The following is a 22,161-nucleotide window of genomic DNA, read 5'->3' as shown; positions in this document are numbered from 1 at the left end:
TTAACGAGCTTCTTGATTCTTCCGCTGTTTATTGAAAAGGATGTGAGTGTAAGAACCAGGAATATTACACAGTTTTTCTTCTATCTTGGTAAGACCTTTGGAACCTGGATACATGGCAGACAGCAGTAACAGCTCATGTGCTGTCAAAAGGCTCAAGCAGCAAACAAAACCTTTTGAGTTGTTTTGCTAAATCATTTCAGCACTGCACAAGAAATTTGTGTCCTACTGGGCAACCTTGATTTTACTTTTTGTGAGGTCTCATGGACATGTGTGTGATATACTGTCAACTGAATGCTGTCTGTTGCCAAATGATCACAGCAATAAATTAACAGCCTAATCCAAAATACCTTCAGAGCCATTAGAGGTATCCTATGATTTTCCTTATGCTTCCAAAACTATTGTGTATCTCACCTTCTTCTTTAAAAATATAAATGTCCCAGGGATGGCATGATCTAAGCTTTAATGAACATATTCTTTGCATTATCTCTTCTGTGTACTCTGCCTTATCCAAATAGTCTTCAAATAATTTCACAGGGGATCATGAGTATAGCATGTGCATGACTTCATGAGAACACACTCAATGCATACATTTGATTCCCTTAATTGCTCTTCCTTCCTACTTTAGACTTCTTCATTTTTCTCCAGAATGCCAAACCAGGCTCTCTCTCCTATCAGCAGCTTGTGATGGGATGAGTAATAAAAAGGACAATACAGATATGACATTTAACAAATGTGAGCCTCATCATTGAGGGGCTTCTGAGTATTTTAATGTCTGTCCTTTTCTGGCTGGTGGTACCTAGAATATGCTGGCATTTGTGTAGTTGCAAGAAATAAAGACCAAGTGTAGTTTTGGTTTTGCAGTTTTTATTAGTACTTATTTTTTTTTTTTTTAATTACAGTCTCTTTTGAGTTAAAATATTAGCTGTAGTGCTCATTTTGTGCCATATTAATAAATTTTCTTGAAAACTACTTTATTGAAAGGTCTAATGGACTTGTTGAGAAAGTTAACTAAAATAAGTGTTCATCTGGTGTGAGATGGTTGTGTGGATGCACAATTATGTGACAAAGCCACCCCACAGCCCTGTGATTGCCTATCTGCTGTAAGCCACCTCATCCCCCAGGGGCTGGCTCTCCAGGGAGGGAACTTCACTTGGAGCTTCACCAGAGCTGTTTCCTGCAGAGGGCTCTCCACCACTTGCACTTCCTGAAAGGACAATACAATTAAGGTTAAAATAGGTGTCGTATCATTGAGGCAGCAAACTACAGGGTACACATTTTGTCAGCCACACCTAAAAACCTTTCATGCAGCTATAAATGTTCAGGAAACTGGTTTTTTCAGTTAGCAATCCATTTGAAAAATGCTTTAGAGTAATGGTTGATCACCTCATGGTAATTAAGTATTGTCCTTTAAATAACTGCCATTGGAATACATAACAGTTTTTTCTCCACTCATGAAAGGTTTTATTTTTCTATTATCTCTTGAAAATTCCTTACCAGGTAGGAAGTGTGGGCAACATTAATTTTTTGTCTGTCTGTAATAAAAAAAGTCTCAAACACCTACCTCCAACAAATCTTTTTTGTTATCTTTTACTTCCTATGATTTCAGTTTTCAACCCTATTTCAGTGATGCAGTTGCCTCAACACCACCAAGTTCTGTCAAGAAAGTGCACTGAGGGTGTTTATTTAATGCCTCATAGCCAAAGAGCTCTCATTGCTGCACAGATGTCCCTCATACTAAAGGAATGTTTTCTATTTGAGATTTCCAAAAATGAAGGTGTGACTAGAAAGCATAAAAGATGAATGCTAACAACAACATTCTTGATTCAGTTTTGATTCAAGTTTGAACTCTGAACACTCTTACTTTGTTTGGACTCTTGTTTGGCCTCCATGGCATCCCAGAGCTCATGGAGAAGGCTCCATCTTTGCTACCTATTGAATTTTCTACAGATAAAGTCCAATCTGGCCAACTTAGGCATGGAAAATATACCTAAAAGTCAAAATTTAGGCACATGAGTTAGGCAGACAAGAATTCACTGTGAGACACTAATGCCACCTCTTTCTCCCCAGCTGCAAGATTGTTGCAGAGGCACTTGCTTTAGGAGGATTGGTTCTGTTTAGATACCAGGTAGAGGAGCAAGAGATGCAGGCTGGATCCAACTCCACCTGTTTGGGATGCAGTGAGAGGCCCCTCACAAAGGGACTCACTGTTAGGCACACACAGTCCACCACACTATGTAACAGGAATGTTAGCATCCAGACATCTGTCTGAATATATATAAACATTCTGGAGCTCCTGTTTTGAACTGAATTTCTAACTGAGTTTCAAGTTATTAACACATTCCCTGGAAAAAGCCATCTACAGCTCCTTTTTTCCACAACTGCCACTCTTCTTGTTTCTCAGTTTGATGTTTCCCATGGAAACCGTCATAATTCAAAATATAAAGCACATCTTTGAAATGCAACCAAAGGAGCTCCAAACCTCTTCAAGCACCATCACTTTCATAATTCCCCTAGAAAACTGCTCCTCAAAATGCCAACTTTACGAACTGGTCTCAAACAAAACTTCAAGAGATTGTTAGTTCATTGGCAGTGAAACAGATTCCAAGTTCCCACCATAGTTTGTAAAGGCACTGCCAGCAAACATTATGATGAATCATTGCATTTATTAAATGGATTTTTAAAAACTATCTTCAAATACAACAACATACATTCCAACTGTGTGCCAGGGACAAATGATACATTCTGTCATTAAATATTTTGTTCTGATCACAAAACAAAACACAAACTTGGACAATTTTTTTACTAAATGGAAAGCAAATTACAGGTAACAGTTAAGATAAACAGCTTCTATATCCAGCAGTGAATAACCTAAAAGACATTTCAGATTCCTAATATGAGAGGTTTTATTCCAGAAGTTGAAATTTATGAGTTTAGCTTAAACCACAGCAAGGAATACCTCAGTTTTCTGTTGGACAGAGATATTGAGGTTTGAGCCTTTAGTCATCCCTGATTTGACATTTCCAAGTCAAGACATTTCCCACAGCAGTATACAAAGGATTGAGAAAAATTTTTAAAATGCCAGTTCCAGCTATATTTTATGATCATTGGTTTGTCCAGTTCTTCTCCATTTTATTGAAATATATCGGGGATTTTTTTGCTTATAGATTCCAGATGGGATATGAAGCTGGAAAAATACTGATTTTAAGGAAAAGATGAGATGAACAAAACAGGATTCATCACACCTGGGTGAGATTGCATCACACTAGTTCCTGTACACTTTTGTACTTAGATGTGAAGACTGGAATGTTTTGTTATCCATGCTTCCCGCTGGCACACTTCTAAATTCCATCTACTTGGCATGAGGCCACAAATTGCAACTCAAAACAACAATCCAAGAATGTTATAATGAACATTTATAATTTTTGAAAGGCAGAAAAGTGTTAGATTGGATCTCAGGGTAGCTGACAGACAAATAAATCCCCCTCAGGAAGTAGTACAAGGTACAACATCCAAAAATGGTTTGCAGCATTGTTCTCTCAAATCTAGTATTCAGCATATGCCAATGCCCCACAGGACAGCCTGACAGCACTCCAGGAGCAGAGGCTGGAGCAGCCAGCGAACAACAGAGATGCAGGGCTTCAGTTCTGAAGGCAGGTACAGCAAACTGGATGCAAGGACACACATCAACAAGGTAAAAAAATAGTGTATAGGGACTCAATTCCTGCAGAATCTAATTTTTGGGAGCCATGAAAGTGATGAACTTGTACTGGTAGACTGACCATGCTTTGGCATGAATTTCAGCACAATATCCTCTCAAAAATAAATTAAGGCTCAGCCATCACCATCTGAGTTTTTTGCAGTCTTTCTAACTGAACTGATGAACACTATGAACCTTTTCTCATTAGGACCTGGGGTCAGATTGTTCTCAAGAGACTCACAGGGTGTGTCTCTGTAAGTTACCATCCCAGGCTAAGGGGTCTGTAGCAGAGAAGGGTTTGATGTGATGTCTACTTAAACTGTATGAAAAAGTTTAGTATTCAAGAGAGAGAACAAATTAAAAATTACTATCAAAGCAGTGTCAAGCCCACATTTCTGTGAGATGGAATTTAGCTTGGAATTTAGCTTAGATGGAATTTAGAAATCAGCTTTGTAACTCCATTACCATGGTGCTGAGGCCAAGCAAATACTGCCTTGGAGATCCAGCTGGGTGTACTCAGTTCTGCTTGAAGATTAACATGTACTTTTGACATGTACTTTTTAAACATTTTCTTGACAATCCATGCTCCATAAATTTCACACTCTATGGCTTATTTTCAAATATTTTACTCAACCTTGTGAACTCTTCAAGTATGTTTTTCTCTTGCTCCCTGTATTTTTATGTTTAACATGCAAGTATTTGGCTTTGGCTATGGACAAGAGCAGGACGTTGAGCTAGACAGATCATTGGACTAACCCATACATGAATTTTGTGTTACTACACCAGTTTGGATAGTTTTAAATCTTGTCTATGTCAAAACAAATATGCCCTGGTGGATATTTTCCCACTTTTTGGGAATTTCCATAGGTGCTAGGAATAGTCTCTGTCCGTGGTGCTTGGTGAGCAGTCACTCTACCAGAGCTGTGACTTCAGCCCAGTCTGGCATTACACAGCCACAGTGCTGTGAGATAAGGTTCAAAAACATCTAGGAGTTATTGCCAGGACTGTTTAAACCTCAGAATAAAGCTGTGAAAATTAGCAATATCTCAATCAGCACGAACCCATTGGAGAGATCAAAATATCCCCTCTGACCCTGAAAGACATTGAAGGATACCAGGAAACTGATGAAAAGGCTAACAAAATCTTTGCTCCACTTTGGAAGAAAGACCATGAGTAAAGATTGAGGTTATCTATTGAAGTAGATAATTGATGCTCTGTGTTTGCATCACAACCACCAGCTTGATGGTTCTGAGATGTTTTAGTTTTGAGTCACTCAAACATCAGCCTCAGCCCATCTGAGGTCTCGTGTCAGGCACAGATAGCCTGGGTAGCTCAGTGTCTTGGAAAGTACATTTTGTTCTCAGAAATTCAACAGCCCCCAAAGCAGAGCAAGCCTGAACTGTATTCACTGTGAAGATGAATCCTTAAGACATAAAAAACACATGCAAAACTTGCAGGCCTCCAAGAACAATTCAAAACATCTCTGCCTGCCAAAAAGGGATGGCTTTGTTTGGTTTGCTTGAGGCTATCCATATTTATTTACAAGATACACAGATATGAAGAGGAGTTTATTTACTAGAATAAATTCAGGACAGACAGCAGATTGAAATCTAAGGAGAATTGGTTTTACTGTCCTGTCAGTTTTAAGGACAGTTTTACTGTCCTTACAGCAGTAAGAAAAAATTGAAGGGCTCTCATGGCTGCATTAAAATTTATGGCAAATATAAAAGGACATATGCAAGAGGCATAATCACCACAGCTATAAAAAAAGTCCAATAAACTAATCTAGTGAGAAGTCAAAGCATGCAGGAACCATAACAAGATATAAAGCCTCAGCTGCAATTTGGCAGTGGATGGAAATGATTTGTGCTCTTCCTAATCCATAGGTGTCTCAACATTTTCATGTTAGGTGTTTCCAGTATACAAAAGAGGCCTGTATAGACAGCCTTCCAGTTTACCCAGAGTCTATATTATGACTGTAAACAGGGAGCAAGCCCTCCATATGGCTTCACCACATCTTCTACTATCATAAGAATATTTCTCTAACTAGTTAAAGTCCAGGACAATTAAACTTTATTACACATTATCTGCTATAAAGTAAATTTGTTTAGTATTACATTCTTAGCTACATAATCTGGACATTGCAAGATGTTTAATTTGCAAAAAGTGTTTTTCTACAGTGATGTAACAGCACTATAGTCAGATAAAAACATTTAGCAGAGAATTTAGGGTTTATTTAATGTCAGAAAACACTTTTCTCACCTGTGGATGCTTTCAGCCTTCTGATATAATCAGACCAAAAGGAACAGTCTGCTTTTTTCAGTCCTTTAAGAGTCGGCAAAGAGGCAGTGAATTCCTTGTAGTTATCACCACCATCACTTGACAGATACATTGGCCAGGCAGGCACCACCCCCAGCATCCTTCTCGAGAAACTGTGTGGGTAGTTTGGATTTCTAAGGGAGTGGGAGATATCATCATTAGAAAAAAATTACACGAACAGTAAAATGATAAGAAGATTGGCTAGGTCAGGGAAATGTGCATCCAGTCCCTCTGACCAGCAGGGTTCAGATTCAGTCCAGACTGGTGAATCATTCATGGTGCCTTGTCTGACTGTACCTTTTTAGTCTGGTTCACCTCCTAAGAACAGGTACACAGAACCTGTATAGACACAGGCTTATGAACACCCTCAACAGCCTTCAATCCCAGCCCAACCCAAGACACTGGATAAAGCACATTAAGTCAGTGTTCCCACCATTCCCACACTAGGTTTCCAGAGATACTCCTCATTCTCAAGCATGGGCACAGCACAGTAGCACAGAATGATGTTCACAGAGTAATTGGTAAAGGGTGCACTGTGTCTTCTTGTGCTTTCCCTTTTCTTATGGGAAAAAGAGAACTCTTAGCCAAGAAGTTTAAGAATTGGGGTCCTAGAACTAAGCTCTGAAGAAAACACCAAGGCCTTTGAAGCCTGCGTGTACTTTAGTAGGATTTGCAGCTGGTCAGTGGAGATAAAATCTCCATTCCTCCTGGCTAAGTCTCCTGCTCTAAACCTTTGGTGGCTGCTCTGGTTGGTAACTTGGCCATGACTTTCCAACAGTGTGGACCAAATCCCACTGTAGGCTTACAAACTGTAGAGGACATGGAGAATGATTAAGTGAGGGCAGGGTCTGGACTGACGACATTCCCTCTACTTCTCACTGTCTCCCCAGTCACAGCAATTCTTAAAAGTTTCACACTTACCCAGAGTTTATGAAATTGGAGAGATACTGCATAATTTGCAAGGAAAGGCCCTTTTCTTCATCAGTAAATTGTGCTTCATACTTCGGGTAAAAGGGTAGACCAAACGCATACTGAACATCCAGCAGGAACTCCTGACCTGAGCTAAACCAAATATTTATAGAAAGGTAACTAAAACCATCATTTATTTATTTGTGGAAGAAAGAGAAATAAATTACTTCAGAGAATAAAGCAAAGTTGGAAATAATTAATGGCCATTAATTAGAGTGTGGTGAGCTGTGGGACTTCTTTAATCCAAAACATAAATGAAGAGCAAGCAATAACAAGGAGAATTTTCCATTATGTTAGTTCAGGGTCATTAACATTTGTTACAAAAGGAAACTGTGGAAGGTGTTAGAGCACAATTTTAAAATTAAATGGGTGTATAAGGGAGAGTGATAGAGGGAGAAAGTCACTTGGCTATTCCTTAAATGCCTCTTAAGTTCTGGACAGATTTTCACTAAAATTAAATTCAGAAAGTGGAAGCAAGTGGTGACATGGATTCTGGCAGCCCCAACGGAAGGTTAATTATGGCTTATTTCACAGACTTGGAATAAAATTCTGGCCTTTCTTAGCAGCAATTGGAGTTTTTCCATTGACTTCATTGTGGCCAGGATTCTGGATAAGAAAAGATGTAACAGGAGATGTTTATGAAGATTTCTCTTAGACATAGTTTTAATCTAATTTCTCTGCTGGCTGGGTGGTTTTGGTTCATACACTCTGTTCATCCCAAGTTTTATATGGCAGACAAATCAAAACAGCTTGAAATAATCTGATAAGATTTAAGAAAGAACAACTGCTGTGTAGTTCCACGTAGTACTTATAACTCATTATAAGGAATATTTCAACATTTCAGAGACAAGACTGGCCCGATAAGACTTGCAGGACCCTGCAAAGATTTCAACATCGTCAAGTCCTGCAGAAAAACAGTGGTCAACTTCTACAAATAAAATTATAATTAAATATGTGTTTTAGAGAGCTTTGAACAGCTCAAAGCTGTGGACCTGGCCTGGTCCAATTGCCTTTTCCATATCTTCACATTTGGACAATGGTCTTATTGACTTGGTTGAATGCTGCATGAGGCAGACAGCATCAGGGGACCTGGGACAAGGAACAGATGTCTGTGAGGCAAGAATAAACAAATCCCAGATCCACTCAACAAGATTTCATCTGCAGTGGCATTTGTCAAAAGGTAGCACAACTGAAACTATTTTATCTTCGGACATGAAATGCAGCAGCACTGGTGTGACCCTGATACTGCCTCCAATGGAACAAGGAGTTGTTCCACCACCATTATGGGCAGGTGGTCTAAAAGCAAGATGACTGCTTTACACTTTATGAGTGGTGGCACCAAAGCCTCTATTTTGAAAAGCACACAGCCCTCTAAATGAAATACATCTTGGGTTCTGTTTTCCGTAGTCTTATCATAATACCTCAGTAATACTTTGCATCTGGAAAGTGAATTATTCACAGATTATTCACCAAAAAAATGTAGAACTGAAACAACATTAAAGCATATTTTTCTTTCCCAAATATTTATAGAAGGATTAAGCAAGATCATAGTTTAATAATTTTGCCTTAAAAATAATTTGCTTGGCCCAGTACATAACAGCAATTTCTCGTGTCAGTATTGCAGCAAAGGTAAGATATACATAAAGAGGCAATTTTCTTGGCAAAGAAGAGTCACTTTTGATTAGATTAGAGAACATGAAATTAGTTGAGGTGCAATGAAGAGACAAATCTACCCATTTAGGGACTGCACAGCAGAGGTGAACTTAGCTGTGAAGCTAAAACAAGTAAGCTGGGACTAGGGGTTTCCCACTAAATGGGATTTTGTTCTTAGCCCTCATGTTTCTAGAGGTGAAAACTGTTAAGGTCACAGTCCAGACTAATCTCATAAATAGAGAATTTATTTCATTTGAAATGATTTGTATGACTGTACTTGGTTTGGTACAGAGACATAAAGTGGTACAAAACCCTACAATTTCACAATTTGTTTTCAATATTTCTGGTTGATGAAAAAGAAAACATAAGGACGAGAAAAAACCTCTGAGGTTAAGAGGGAAAAGAAGCACATACATAAATGCACAGAAGAGCAGGAAAGACAACTGGGAACGTCTAGATGGCAGCTGGATGGGAAATATCAGGAGAATATTTCTGTCTCCTTCCTCAAACTCTGATCAGAGATTCATAGAATCGTGATCATGGAATCACAGAATCATAGAATAACAGGACCATAGAATGATTTGGGTCAGAAGGACCAGAGGGAAGTGAAAAATGCCCAGAAATACCCAAACAAGGATTTTGGAGTCATGTAGGAGCTCTGAACATACTTAAGGTAACACCAGGTAGTGACACTTTTCACTGGAGAAGTGGAATGAGATAAAGAAAGGAGAGACAGATAAATAAGTATTTATAGCTTTGCTGTTGGACACTGCCAGCTCTGAAGGCAGGTTTTTATTTCCTGAGCTGCTCCAAACTGCACTCCCAAGCATGTGCTCAACAGCAGCAGCTCTAATTGGGGATATGAAGGTCCCACAACTGTTGGACTTCAGAGGACAATCTGACAAAAGGGAGGACTGCAGAGACAGAGGCAAAAGGAGTTTTTAGGGAAACCAAATAGCAAGTAACTTCCTCTACAGAAGTTCCTTTTCAAGGATCAGATCTATTATTTTAAAGACAGCAGTGAATGTAATTATGTGTAAGGATGAAATCTTGGCTTTGTTGACTTTACAGGACTAGTACTTTGTGCAAAGTTGGCTCTTCAGATCTTCCCTGCATAGCTTTGCTTTTTAAGATGTCAATATCTTTCAGATTCACAGCTCTTTTTATTTGGCAGACCAGTAAATTATGCCATGGGGAAGAGAGAAGCCAGATCCTACAATTTGTTCACACTAAAATGAGCTCTCCATGGGGAATTCTTACCTCACCTCAGAAGTGAAGTGCTGCTGGATGGTAAAAAATAGATGGTAAAATAGATGGTAAATGGTAAAAAAAATAGATGGTAAAATAGATGGTAAAATAGATGGAAAAATAGATGGTAAAATCAGAAACTTTGTGATATTCATAACCAACAATTTAACAGCAGACCCTGAAATATCATTTGCTGGGAATTTTTATTATCCAGTGCCAAGCCATTTAATTTGGGAAGGTATAGGTTCTGAGAAAATTTTCCTTAAACGTAAGATGGATTTTCCATTTAAATTTTCAAGTAGGAAAGACAGAAAGAGATTACTCAGCCATCAGATACTTCACTTCTCTCTCTGCAGAGTTGTGGCTACTTTCACACACAAAGGGAAGGTAAAAGGATGAGTAGATCAGAATTTAGAACAAAAATACCCCAGTTATGGTTGATTTGGTTCCAAATCAAACAGACAATAGATATAAACCCCCATGTCCAAGAGCTGAAATTAAAATTTTTATCACAAGCTTTTGGCACAGAAAAAAACCCAAGCCAAATCAACAACTAACAAATAATACCAGACAAAAAAAAAAACCCAAAACAAAATGTCTCACCACCACCACCCCAATTCAGAAATCCTCAAAAACTTTGCCAAATGGAATTGTCATTACTGGCAATTCATAATGAGTCAAAACAGAATATGATCTGGCAGACTACCATGCTATGTTAGGACTGAATGCACAACTCAGAGCTGGGGCAGCAGGGACCTCACAGAGGGATACATAGTAAATTAGGACATAGATCTCATTTTGAACCTTGTCCTTATTCTAGGTCTGGCTAATTATTTCATACTGGAAACTCATTTTGATGATTAATGATTTACTGTAGCCTAATATTTCTCCTTTTCCTTTCATTTAAAAATAGTCCTTACTCTCTGTTCCAACTAATATCAATTAATCTCAAAGCATTTTGAGTCATAGCTTCTATTCTTAGTTGCCTTAATGTAGATTTTGGTTCTATTTTAGACCTCCACACAAACACAGAAGCCAATGTAAATTAGCTCAAAATTCTAACGATGTCCTATATGATACCAAAACACCAAACTTCCCACTGCTATTCAATCATTTAAATTTTAAAATAACAAGATAGATATAACTAGCTAGAGTTGAGCCAGAATTACCAGTGATCATCGAGAAATGCAGAAGAAATATTGTGCTCAAACTCAATCAGTCACCAAGTAAAGCAGATGTTGGCAATCTGTGAGATTGCTGAGATAATAAAACCATTTGTCCTTTACTGTAAACTTTTGTGAGAATAACTGCTCCTTCTAACAATTCTGTGAAAGATTTTGTGTCAGAGAAGAGATCATGGCTTTCAGTTCCCAGCCTCACAATCAAGGCCCCGTTCTGTATCCCATTTGCAAGGACATGCCTACCACTAGGAAAGTAAAAATCCCTAACTCTTCAGTGTCACTTGGCTTTGCTGAGAACAGGTTATTTACATGCTGAGTGAGTTGAACAGCACAGGTGAAACCCAGACTCAAAGACTCATAAATCTCGTGCTGATTTGAGCTGAAATAGGATTTCATAACAACTCTGTCCCAGGAGAAGAGGATATGATTTACATAAAATGTTCTACTGCCTGTGTGCTCTGCTGCCCCCATACTGGTTTTTATTTTCAGCAAATGCATTTAAAAATATTTTTGTAAGAATTATTGGAAATATTAAATGCACAATTAAAATTGCACCCATCTGTATTATTTTCACATTAATACCAGCAGATTTTTGCAGAGTATATTAGCATATCCAGTATCCTGAACAGGAACATCTATGTCATGGGAGAGGAGCAGCCTACCAACCCTGCACTTTGCTTGAACTGAAATGTTCATTTTTATGCCAAGAAAAAAAAATTTAAAAATTATGTACAGCCACACATTTTATGAAAGGAAATGGTATGTGATTGCAGGGAGAAAAAAATAATCAAAGGATAGCTGGATATTTATAGAAATTCAGTGAGCCAATATGAGGCCTGGTGTGACCTCAGCAGTTCTAGGGATGCATTTGGCTCATTGTGTCTCCTCTCATCATGAACTCCTGCCAAACAAATGGGGGAAAGGATGTGAAAAACAGATGAACATTTTGCTTTCTTCTTTTCAGGAAAATCAGGACATATGGAAAAAGCTTAACTCCTAACAGGATTGAACTGCCAAGTTTATCCACCTTTGTACCAAAAAAGCCCTATAGATACATGTGATTTGCAAAAGTATTCTAGAGTCTGCTGTGTCTTTTCCACTTGAATCACTCCCAACACACACAATGTTCCACTTTGCATTATAGCTGTGCCAATTAAAGAAAATAAAACTGAAATAGCAGACAGTAAATTCAAGAGCCTGAAAACTCACACTAATTGAAAAAAAATATCATAGATCTTAAGGCAGGAAGAAAGAAAGCACTTTGTCAGAAGAAAGAAATCATCTTGTCAGAATTCCTAAAGAACATAGATTACACAAATCTGTCAGGGAATTACTGTATTTAAGATCTAGTAATAGGCATGCTGACATTTGATTGGACTTTTGGGGGACTGAAATTCATGTGTCTGTTCAGTATGGCTACTCTTAAGTGGAATTAATGGATAAATCTCCAAAAAAGGTGATGTGTACACCTAAAGACCCCAGAGAACCAAGGACAACATGGTGTTCAACATGCATCCACTTTGTGCTTATCTTGTAGATTACATTTGATAGGAACTGCCACTGAAGCACATAGAGCTCCAAAATTGATTTGTTTTATTCTGAGTCTTTCAGCTGAATTTTGGTTCATTTAAAGATGTTTTCTGCTTTTTCTGAGCTGGCTACTTTGCCTTTGCATATTTATTGCTGATTTTCAAGATCTGGAAAATCTACTGAATTACAAAGGTCTCTAAACTACTTCACAGGAGGAAAAAACAAATTGTCCAGACCCCAAGCCTTTAGAAGCAGAGAAACTTTGCAAAGAGTTGAGAATGGGATGATGTGGCTGTATCAGTGGGACAGTGTTTTCATAGCTGCAGCTGGCACAAAGCAATGGATAAGGCCAAAGGAATGAGAGGCACTTCCAAAACAACAGCTTTTAGGCGATGGCTGGGAGTAGAGACTGGAATAGAGAGCACAATGACAAGAGCTTGCTGTTGTTGCAGCAAGTGGACACAGGCAATTGTGGTGCTTGCCCAGCTATGAGCAACATGCATTTTGTAATTTATTTGCCTTCTGGTTTTAGATCATTCATTTGAAGCCCAGAGGCACTCTCCTGTCTGCCTGCACAGCACCCAGTTTAGACTGTGTCCCCAGCCTGTGGGGTGTTGGTATCACATCATCTCACACGGGAGAGCATCAAGTGGACAGCGAGTAGTGGATGGATTAAAGGACAAGAATATGATATCATTGTTGTGAAATGAAAAGAGTAGAAAAATCTCCTTTAATTAAAGAGATATTAAGTATAGCCAGAATTCCTGCTGCATCCATAATAAACAGAAACCAAGAATACTTCACATAGTTGAATGGGCTTATACACAAACATTTTTTGTTTTATCAGTCAGGAGTTCTCGCCTTCAGTTACAGGAATCTTTAGAAGCGTCACCAAAACCCAGCCAACTATGTGAGCCTTGGCACACAGCAGCCTTTTAACAACTCACACTAACACACACCAGTGTGCATGGCCAGGAGGTGAAGACAGCCCTGACCAAAAAGACTCAAAAAAGGCAGCAGCTCATTAACCTTGGGTAAATCTGCCCCATGCAAAATCAAGAAAAACTTTAATGATGATTATTATGGTCATGTTAATGACTACAAGATAAAGCCTCATGAAGTCTCAGTTTGATGCTTTTCCATCCTGCTGCTGATGATGATCAGCCCCTTTCAGTGGGCAGAGCACTGAATTTTAACCACCATCTTTAAGACAGAACATTTAGCACCACAATGTGACTTGGAAACTGTGCTAACATGGCAAGAGGTGCTTCTTCAATATAACACACAAAAATCAGCCAGAACCTCTGGAAGGGTTAACAAGGCAAATCTTTTTACAGTTAATAATGTTATCCTTGTCAAAACATACTTCTCCTATCACACATTTCTTTACCATACCTAAAGCTATCCTCCAGTTCTCCCCTCTAATCCCAGGCAGTGCTGAGCAGTCAGATTCCTCCTACATTGTTTAGAATAAATGTTTACTCCAAGGCCTAAGTGTTCTCAAAGAGAGAGTGAGAAAATGGCAGCTGGGTCATGTATATATTTTTACCACAGATTATTAATGTGGGAGTTGGCTCCTCATTCAAATGGGAACTGAAGACTAAAGCAGACATGGTGTCATGCCAAGCTCAGGAGAATGCTACCACGTGGAAGGAGATATTATTTTGCTTTCTGCAAGATCCATTCATTTATGCAAAAACTGTCAGTTCATGGTTTTATGTGATTTTCCACATATGTCATAGGCATCAACGTAGAGCAGGCTTTTTAACCCTACCCTTGTATCTACACAATCTTGAATGTATATGTATATGTGTATACATTTTAGAAACATCCAGCTAAGAGACAAACTTTGGCTAATTTACTTTTACTGGCAGAAATTCCTCCCTGTTTAATAATTTTTTGTCCACTTTGCATCATTGTGGTTCAATCTGTCTTTGCTGGCTGACTTCTCCCTCCCTCTTGTTTATTTTGCTGTTAGTTATTAAGTGAAACAAAAGGAAATACCAGTACTTTTTTCATCATCCCTACATTTTAACTCTCTTTTCTGTTACATTTTGGGAGACCCATAAAGTAGGAGAGAGGTGACAAAAGAAAAATTGAAGAATGTGTTGCTATAGGGTGCCTTATCTAATTAGTGAATGGCTATTTTCCCAGACAGAATATTTTGTCCAAGAGTAAATAGTCTTCCAGTGTTGTAATTATCTAAACATTATTTTAATGTAGTCTTTCCAATACCACTGTGAGGTAACCATTAGCAATTATTATAGATTATATATATTATCATCATATTTATGATACAGATTGCAAACACAAAGAGACAAGGTCCATCTCCCATGTAAACTGACTTCTTAGGAACATTTTAGACACCAAAGTAAAAAACTCTCATTATTTAATCTTTCTTGTTACCCTATGGACATAACACTATAAAAATTCCCATTTTTAGAAGTGAAGGGTTATATCTCAGCAAACTGATTGAGAAATCATTATTCTGTCAAAAGCCTATGAGTGATAGGAATGTCTAATGAGGTTTTCCTCCAGCTACAAAGAATGAGGAGATCTTATTTAATGTGTGCACTCACAGAATGCCCTGTACACAGCTACCATGTGAAAAAATAATACTTTGGCTATTGCACTCATTAACACAAAGAAATGGCTGTAACAGGGTTCTGCTATTCAGGCCTTTAACAGAATGTTTGCAGGGTTCAATTCTCACTTCTGCTGAGCAAGTTCACACTCACAAGTCCTGCCTTCCAGCCTAGGGTGTAGCTTATTTGGGAGAGTGCATGCCTCTGCTTTCCCCCCTAGGAGTCACAGTTTTCAAATAAGAACTTGAGAACTTTCAGGACTCTGTTCGAATGGTTACAGAAGTCTTGTGGAAGTTGGGGACATGATTGCCAGATCTTTCCCCAAGATTAGTTTATATATTCTACTCGAAAGCTGTTTCATGGATATCACTGGTTTTAGTCTGGTAAGATAAATTGCTGATAATATTCCCAAGAACTGGTTTTTTTTGTTCCAGATTCTTGATGGTTTCCCATTTTTAGGAGTCACTCTCCCATTTGAAGCTCCTTCCCTCAATAGCATCAAAGCACTGTCGTGAGTGGGGCTGCAATGCACCTCCATTGCATGGAGGGGGAATGCTCCAGAGAGGGTGACATAGCAAAAGTGGGATGAAGAATAAAGGAAAATTAGTTTAGGAATGAATGAATAAATGAATGAATGAATGAATGAATGAATGAATGAATGAATGAATGAATGAATGAATGAATGAATGACAATATTTAAACAAAATACTTGCAGTGTATTCAGCAGAGGACCTCATGTGGGATCCCTGGGGAAAACGAGGGTATCACTTCATAAATAGACACGTTGCAGTAACAAATGAGATCCTCTCATACATAGGCAAGCTGAATTCTGCAATTTCTGTTAAAGTGCTTGCTTTTCAAGCCTTTTTTTTTTAGCATTTATTTTAATGGCACTAAAGGATAAATAAAGATGAAAGGAGTAAGGGTGCCATGCAGCATATCAAGTTGGGCCATTTCTCCATGCAAGTGGCTTAACTTAAGGCAATTGAGCCTCTGCCTCATGTTCCTGCAAGGTTCGGACAGCATTCTGGCTTTGTTTATTCTTTTAAAGAGGGTTATGTAAAACCAAACCAATAACTTTTGCACTAAAGTTGAAGTAATTAGCCTAGAACACCACTGTCCACATAAATATAATTACAAAGCATAGCTGCGTGCTATGTAAACTATTGCTGCACAGAAGAGTGTGAGGAGAGCTAAATAACATCAGCACAAGAGAAATCTGAAATAGGGCTGGATAGAAGAGAAAATTCTTATCAATTCAAAATCACTGCCTCAAAGCCAGTGAGTCTAAGCTGTATAAGTACTATTTAATCTACTTACAAATAAGATCTAATCGTAGATGGCTGGGTAACTATCATTCTCCAAAGCAAGAAAAAACTTGCTGGCTCATTTGAGAACACATCTTTTCTTTTTGTGTGGCTGGATTTTTGGCATACCATAGCTCAGCCCTGTTTGGAGCCTTGTAAAAATCACTTATCTGGGCCTATCAGTAGCCAAATGGAACACTGTGAACATTCTGGCTGGAGCTGCCAGAGAAATAACAGCTCCCTGAGGATTAACTTCTCAGTTAAAAAGAAAGCAAGCCTGTGTTACCACAGCATAATGGCCTTCATCTGTAACCTAGATCTGGGCTGGCTTCTTTCAATTGCTTTTTCATTATGCTATCAGGAAGGGAAAAAACCCAGGCAGTTTGCAGGGAACTTCACAGGATCAAATGGTGCCAGTAGGAATCCACCATCCCTCCCCTGAGCCCTTTTAGAGGAAGCCTGAGAACAAGGAAAAGGTCTCAAAAAGCCTTCCTGGAGAGAGGTGAGAGGCAGTCCAGGGGGCTGGGAACAAGCATGGACTCCTCATAAGGAAACAGTATGAGGATAAGCATCCCTGTGTGCTTATTCCTGCCCTGGTGGGGGGATTCAGGGAACAGAAGGGGGGACTGTCACTGTGGTTTCTGGTCACCAGGACTGTGAGAGCAGGAGTCACTCTGGTGAGTCACAGGGCAGCCCAAAGTGCTGACCACTGCCTGCAAACATCAGCACCTCTTCCTGACTTCTGTGAAAGGCTGGGTCTAAAATAAAGCCAGGGAAGGTCACCTGAAAGGCCTCTGCCTACCAGATTGTTCTGTGCCCAACAAGACATTGCATCTCCCACAGCCACTTAGGCCTTCCTGCCTAAAATATAATACAGCTTGTCCTGCTGACAGTCTTTCAAGAAAGCTTCTAAAATGAAGGATGACACAGAGTCTGAGTCCACCAATGCTTGTGTGCAAAAATACTTTTCTTCCCATGAGACAGTCTGTCTGCAGAACAGCAGTCACAGTGCTGGCACAGGAAGGAATAAATCCCTGAGCTCATCCACACTGAAGGCCAGTCAGTACAACTGGAGTACAACTGCACTGACCTCAAAAAAGGGCAGTGTTGAATTAATGTTGAGTAATTAGAAAATGACACCCCATTTATCTTGAGAGCCATGGACTCCTGACAACTTGGACCAAATTCTGATTCTTTGTGGGAGGTTTATCAGATGCAGAGTAGGAATCTGAAAGGCCAGCTTTGGAACTGGTCAAGGTAGGTAAGCTGGAAAGGGGAAACTCAATTTAGATGTCTAATGGGAACTGCCTCAGTTCAGAAAAAACATTTCTGTAAAGGTAAAGAATTTATTAGACCAATCCCTCCTTTGCTCATCTGAACTGTTTATTTGACATAACTACATCTATTCATGTATTCCACAGTGCATACACAAGCAGTCAGGCCTGGTTTTACAAACTCTAAATCCAAGAAACATAATAAAATCCATCTCCTTACCTGCTCTGTGTGGAGCTCTCAGGCACATGGTACATGAAGACATTTCCTTGAGAGGCAGCAGCCCAGTAGCTCGCCATGTTTATGATGGGACATGTGATAAACTGGTCACTGACAAAAAAGGGGGAGCAGAGAACAGACACAGTTGTGTAAAGGAAAAAAGGGAAGAACCCTCACAAGCAACAAGTCTCTCTCTGTTTTGATAGTTTACTTCAGCTCATATCTCTGTCTTCAAATCAACTGAAGGAAACCATATTCACCCTCTACAAGACTAGAACTACTTAGAATTCTCTAGAAGTGCTGTTTTATGGAGTGCTGAACAATGATAGTAAACACTAACCAGATCTGACACATAAGAAATATCCTGGCAAAAAAAAAACCCCAATCCCACTTTATAAGGGTATTTATAGTTTAGTTTATAGTTTATAAGGGATCATGCTTATAGTAGTTTAAAGTTCTTTCAGGCACCTCTAGGTTGTGATGGCATCTAATAAGAAGTCTTATGTATTTCCTGGTTTAAGGACCAGTAATATAATTTCTGTATTTGTATCTGTGTGATTTCTTGGATAGAGTTTCCAGAACAGGAAGAGGTAAGATACCATTTTTGAAGATAACCTGCAGGGCTCATCCATATGGAATTTTTGGTGCAATATGTCTGGGAGGGAAGGATTAACCAATAAAAGTGCAAGAGGAAGTCAAATGGTGAATTTAACACCATTATCTAAAAGGTACAAGTGAAGAAAATGCATCCAAACCTTCCTACCTTTCTTTGCCCCAAGAAGGGGGCTGGCAGGTGGGGTGAGCAGTAGCTGGAAGAAACATGAGTGGTTCAGGAGGGGCAGGAAGAAAAGAGGAGACCTGACTGCAATAAATCTCCCTGTGATTCCTCAAGGCAATATTATACAGACATGCACCCTCACTCCCTGTTCTTCCTGTGCCTGAGGACTCAGCACGTGCTTTGGGTGTTTATATACCTTTACCTAGGTGAGTGCACACAAACATTTCTGCTGAGGAACTGGGAGGTTTCAATTCTCAGTTTAGTGAATCTGAAACAGCAGCTTCTCCTTCAGACTTGATAGGTTGAAAAACAAAATAAGAAACCACTGGTGCAAGAACAAATGGCATCAGAGAAGCATGAAAACATGTTGCTATTTTTAACTGGTATGGTTATGAAAGGCACAGTTTGGGTAGCTATCTTGGTTCAGCAGAGTTTATTTTAAGCTCATCTGTGAGACCACAAGCCTTGGGCTCACTGACCACAGGGCTCTTTGACAGTTATGGTTGACAACACCCAAATGAAACAAAAATTACTGCTCTTCACATGCCTTCACATGTCAGCATGGGGCTTTAGAGGAGCAGATGGTCTTTGAAAACCAGGGAGTCTGGGGAGAGTAATAGCTCTCAAGAAATGCTTTGAGTTACATTTCACCATTTAAAATGGATTCTCAGTTGGTTCTGTGGGCAGGAAAAAAGTCAGCTATTCTAAGGAAGTAGAAAAAAACCCCTAAATGCATAGTAACCACAAAAATGAAATGCCTGTCTCTGACAAGCATGGAATACCAGAGTTTTAAAAAGGAAAAAAAAAGGAAGGAAAATGAAAATTAAACTAATTTTACACTTGGGAAAAAATACCAGAAAATTGCAGCTAAAACAAATTAAAAAGTAGAATTATTTTAAAACCACAAAATCTACACAAGGTATATAGTTTATAACAACCACTTATGTTGCTTTATCACACTTTGTAATCCTGTTAAAACTTTAGCAGTTAATTCCTTACATAAAACTCTTCTTGGCTAATACATCTATGCTGGTAGTAAGTTTTTTGTTATAAAGAAATAAAACCAAGTAGAAAAAAACCTGAAACCAAACCAACCAACCAAACATCAAAAAACCTGTTTTCTCCACCACATATGTGATGCTGATATAGCATCTCCTATATCACCTATATGCTGATATAGGTGACTCTCATTCTGTACCTAATGTTTCACCTCACTTTCCGCTGTAGCTGGAGTAATTTCCAAAGTGTTTGAAGTAAAGTATTATCAGATGCCCTTGTCTCACTATTCATCCTTTTGCTTGGCCAGGAATAAACAATTAACTTCTTTTCTTAGCCAAGGTATTTGCCTCATATCATAAAGGAGCAGGTAATCCCTATACCCAGGAGGCTGCTGAGCCTGCAGAGCTGCTGGTGTATCCTGTTTCGCTGCTGGAAATGTGTGGTGTATCCCATCCCTGCTGGAAATGTGAAGTGTATCCCACTCCTACTGGAAATGTGTAGTGTATCCCATTCCTGCTGGAAATGTGAAGTGGATCCCACTCCTACTGGAAATGTGTAGTGTATCCCATTCCTACTGGAAATGTGTGGTGTATCCCATTCCTACTGGAAATGTGAAGTGTATCCCACTCCTACTGGAAATGTGTGGTGCATCCCATCCCTGCTGGAAATATGCGGTGTATCCCATTCCTGCTGGAAATGTGAGGTGTATCCTATTCCTGCTGGAAATGTGAGGTGTATCCCATTCCTGCTGGAAATATGTGGTGTGCCAGCCCTTGCAGCTTTGCAAAAGTCAATGTTTGCACCACCCTAAGCCCTGGGCTGAATGCCAGTGATCAAATGTGACAGCCCTGTGTTATAACAGCTCCTTATAGAGGGTTCTCTGGGTGGGAAGAATGGTTAAAATGTAAATTGTATAGTGGTTTATTATGAATTAAAACATCATTGATCTAAAGAATATTCCCCCAGGGGTAACAGTGGTGATGGAAGGAGACAAGACAAGTCCTGGCTTTGATGCCCATGAACCACAGTGCATGCACTGCAGGCAATGGCCCCAGTGTCATGGTGATGGGAGGCCCATCCCTGGGAAAGGCTACAAAGGAGGACAAATGTGGCAAGATGTGTGAGTTGATAAATGGCACAAAGCTCAGCCCACAACCCTCTGGCTTGTTTCCTCCATGACCTCAGTGCACCAGCACACCTGGACCACCCAGAAAGGACTGTCTTCTTTTTGAATCAGATGTTTCCCAGAGAATCTTGGCTCCTGCTCCTCTCTTGCTCCCTAAGGCTCTCCCAGAGCAACATTCTGCAGCTCTGATGGAGGAATAAAAAGAAAATCCTGTCTCTGAGATGTTGTGGATAGGCTCACAGTGGGACAGAAAACACTGAGAGTGCAGACACCAGGAGCCTATAGCTGTGATGTCTCAGTTCAGAACACAGGTGGAACATCTTGGACAGGCCCATTAGGATTCAAGTCACCAGTTTATAAGCTACGTCACATTTGAAAAGTGAAGAGTTTTCACAATGAATCTGCTCATAAAGCAGAGACAAGAATAGGGAAATAATTTTTTGAATCATTTCTGGAAAATCTGTTCCACTTACACTTCCAGTCCCCGAATTTGCTCAGAGGCAGAAAACAGGAAGTTTTCAACTTCCACCTCCCAAAGGTTCACACAATGTTTCAATGCAAAGGATGGCAGTGCATTTACTGCAGGCAAGTTGCTCATTCCTCTGCTGACATGCATGAGGTGATGGAGCCTGTGCAGAACAGGGCAATGGGGTGGGGAAGGGGCTGGGGCACAAGTCTAATGAGGAGCAGCTGAAGGAGCTGGGGGTGTTCAGCCTGGAGAAAAAAAAGGCTCAAGGGGAAGAATTTTACTGTTCTTTACAACTACCTGAAATGAGGTTGTAGTGAGGTGATGATTAGTTTCTTCTCCAAAGGAACAAGCAAGAGGAAATGGCTTCAAGTCATGCCTGACACTGTGAATAAATGTATTTTGCAGGCTTCATAATTAAAAAAAAATATTATTGTAATTGCTGAAGTTTTCAAATTTTACCATCAGGAAAAAGTATCTGACTGTATAATTAGGAGACTGGGAATAAAAGGCAGACCATTAATTCTATTGTCACAGGGATGAGACAACTCAAGGAACTGTTGATGCACAATGTGCAAGCAACCCAGACATCTATGACATGAAAATGCAAAAAGAAGTATTAGTACTCTGAACTCAATATCCAATTCTAGAATGACATGTCAAACTTTTCACAAGGCATAAAAATCAATTCAATGTTTGTTTACCAATGACATTGGAAATGTCAGAGAAAATGAAATCACATTCCCCATTTTCTGTTCATTTACATAAGAATTTCTCAAGTTTTTCAGAATATAAATGCACACTTTAGATAA

General features: G+C 39.3%; 1 protein-coding gene across 1 annotated transcript in view; it reads right to left on the bottom strand.

Moving 5' to 3' along the window:
* Positions 1-866: 866 nt before the first annotated feature.
* The window catches only part of TG (thyroglobulin), a 148,825-nt gene continuing 127,530 nt past the window's right edge, over positions 867-22,161 (bottom strand). The window contains exons 45-48 of the mRNA XM_063152571.1: positions 17,984-18,091; positions 6,938-7,078; positions 5,960-6,150; positions 867-1,204 (exon numbers count right to left, since the gene is read on the bottom strand). Coding sequence (XP_063008641.1) covers positions 1,092-1,204; positions 5,960-6,150; positions 6,938-7,078; positions 17,984-18,091 — 553 coding nt within the window. The 3' untranslated portion in view covers positions 867-1,091. The remainder of the gene's footprint in view (positions 1,205-5,959; positions 6,151-6,937; positions 7,079-17,983; positions 18,092-22,161) is intronic.

This window comes from Melospiza melodia, chromosome 1, assembly GCF_035770615.1.
Source record: "Melospiza melodia melodia isolate bMelMel2 chromosome 1, bMelMel2.pri, whole genome shotgun sequence".
Classification (NCBI taxonomy): domain Eukaryota; kingdom Metazoa; phylum Chordata; class Aves; order Passeriformes; family Passerellidae; genus Melospiza; species Melospiza melodia.
This window is presented reverse-complemented; position numbering and strand designations above follow the sequence as displayed.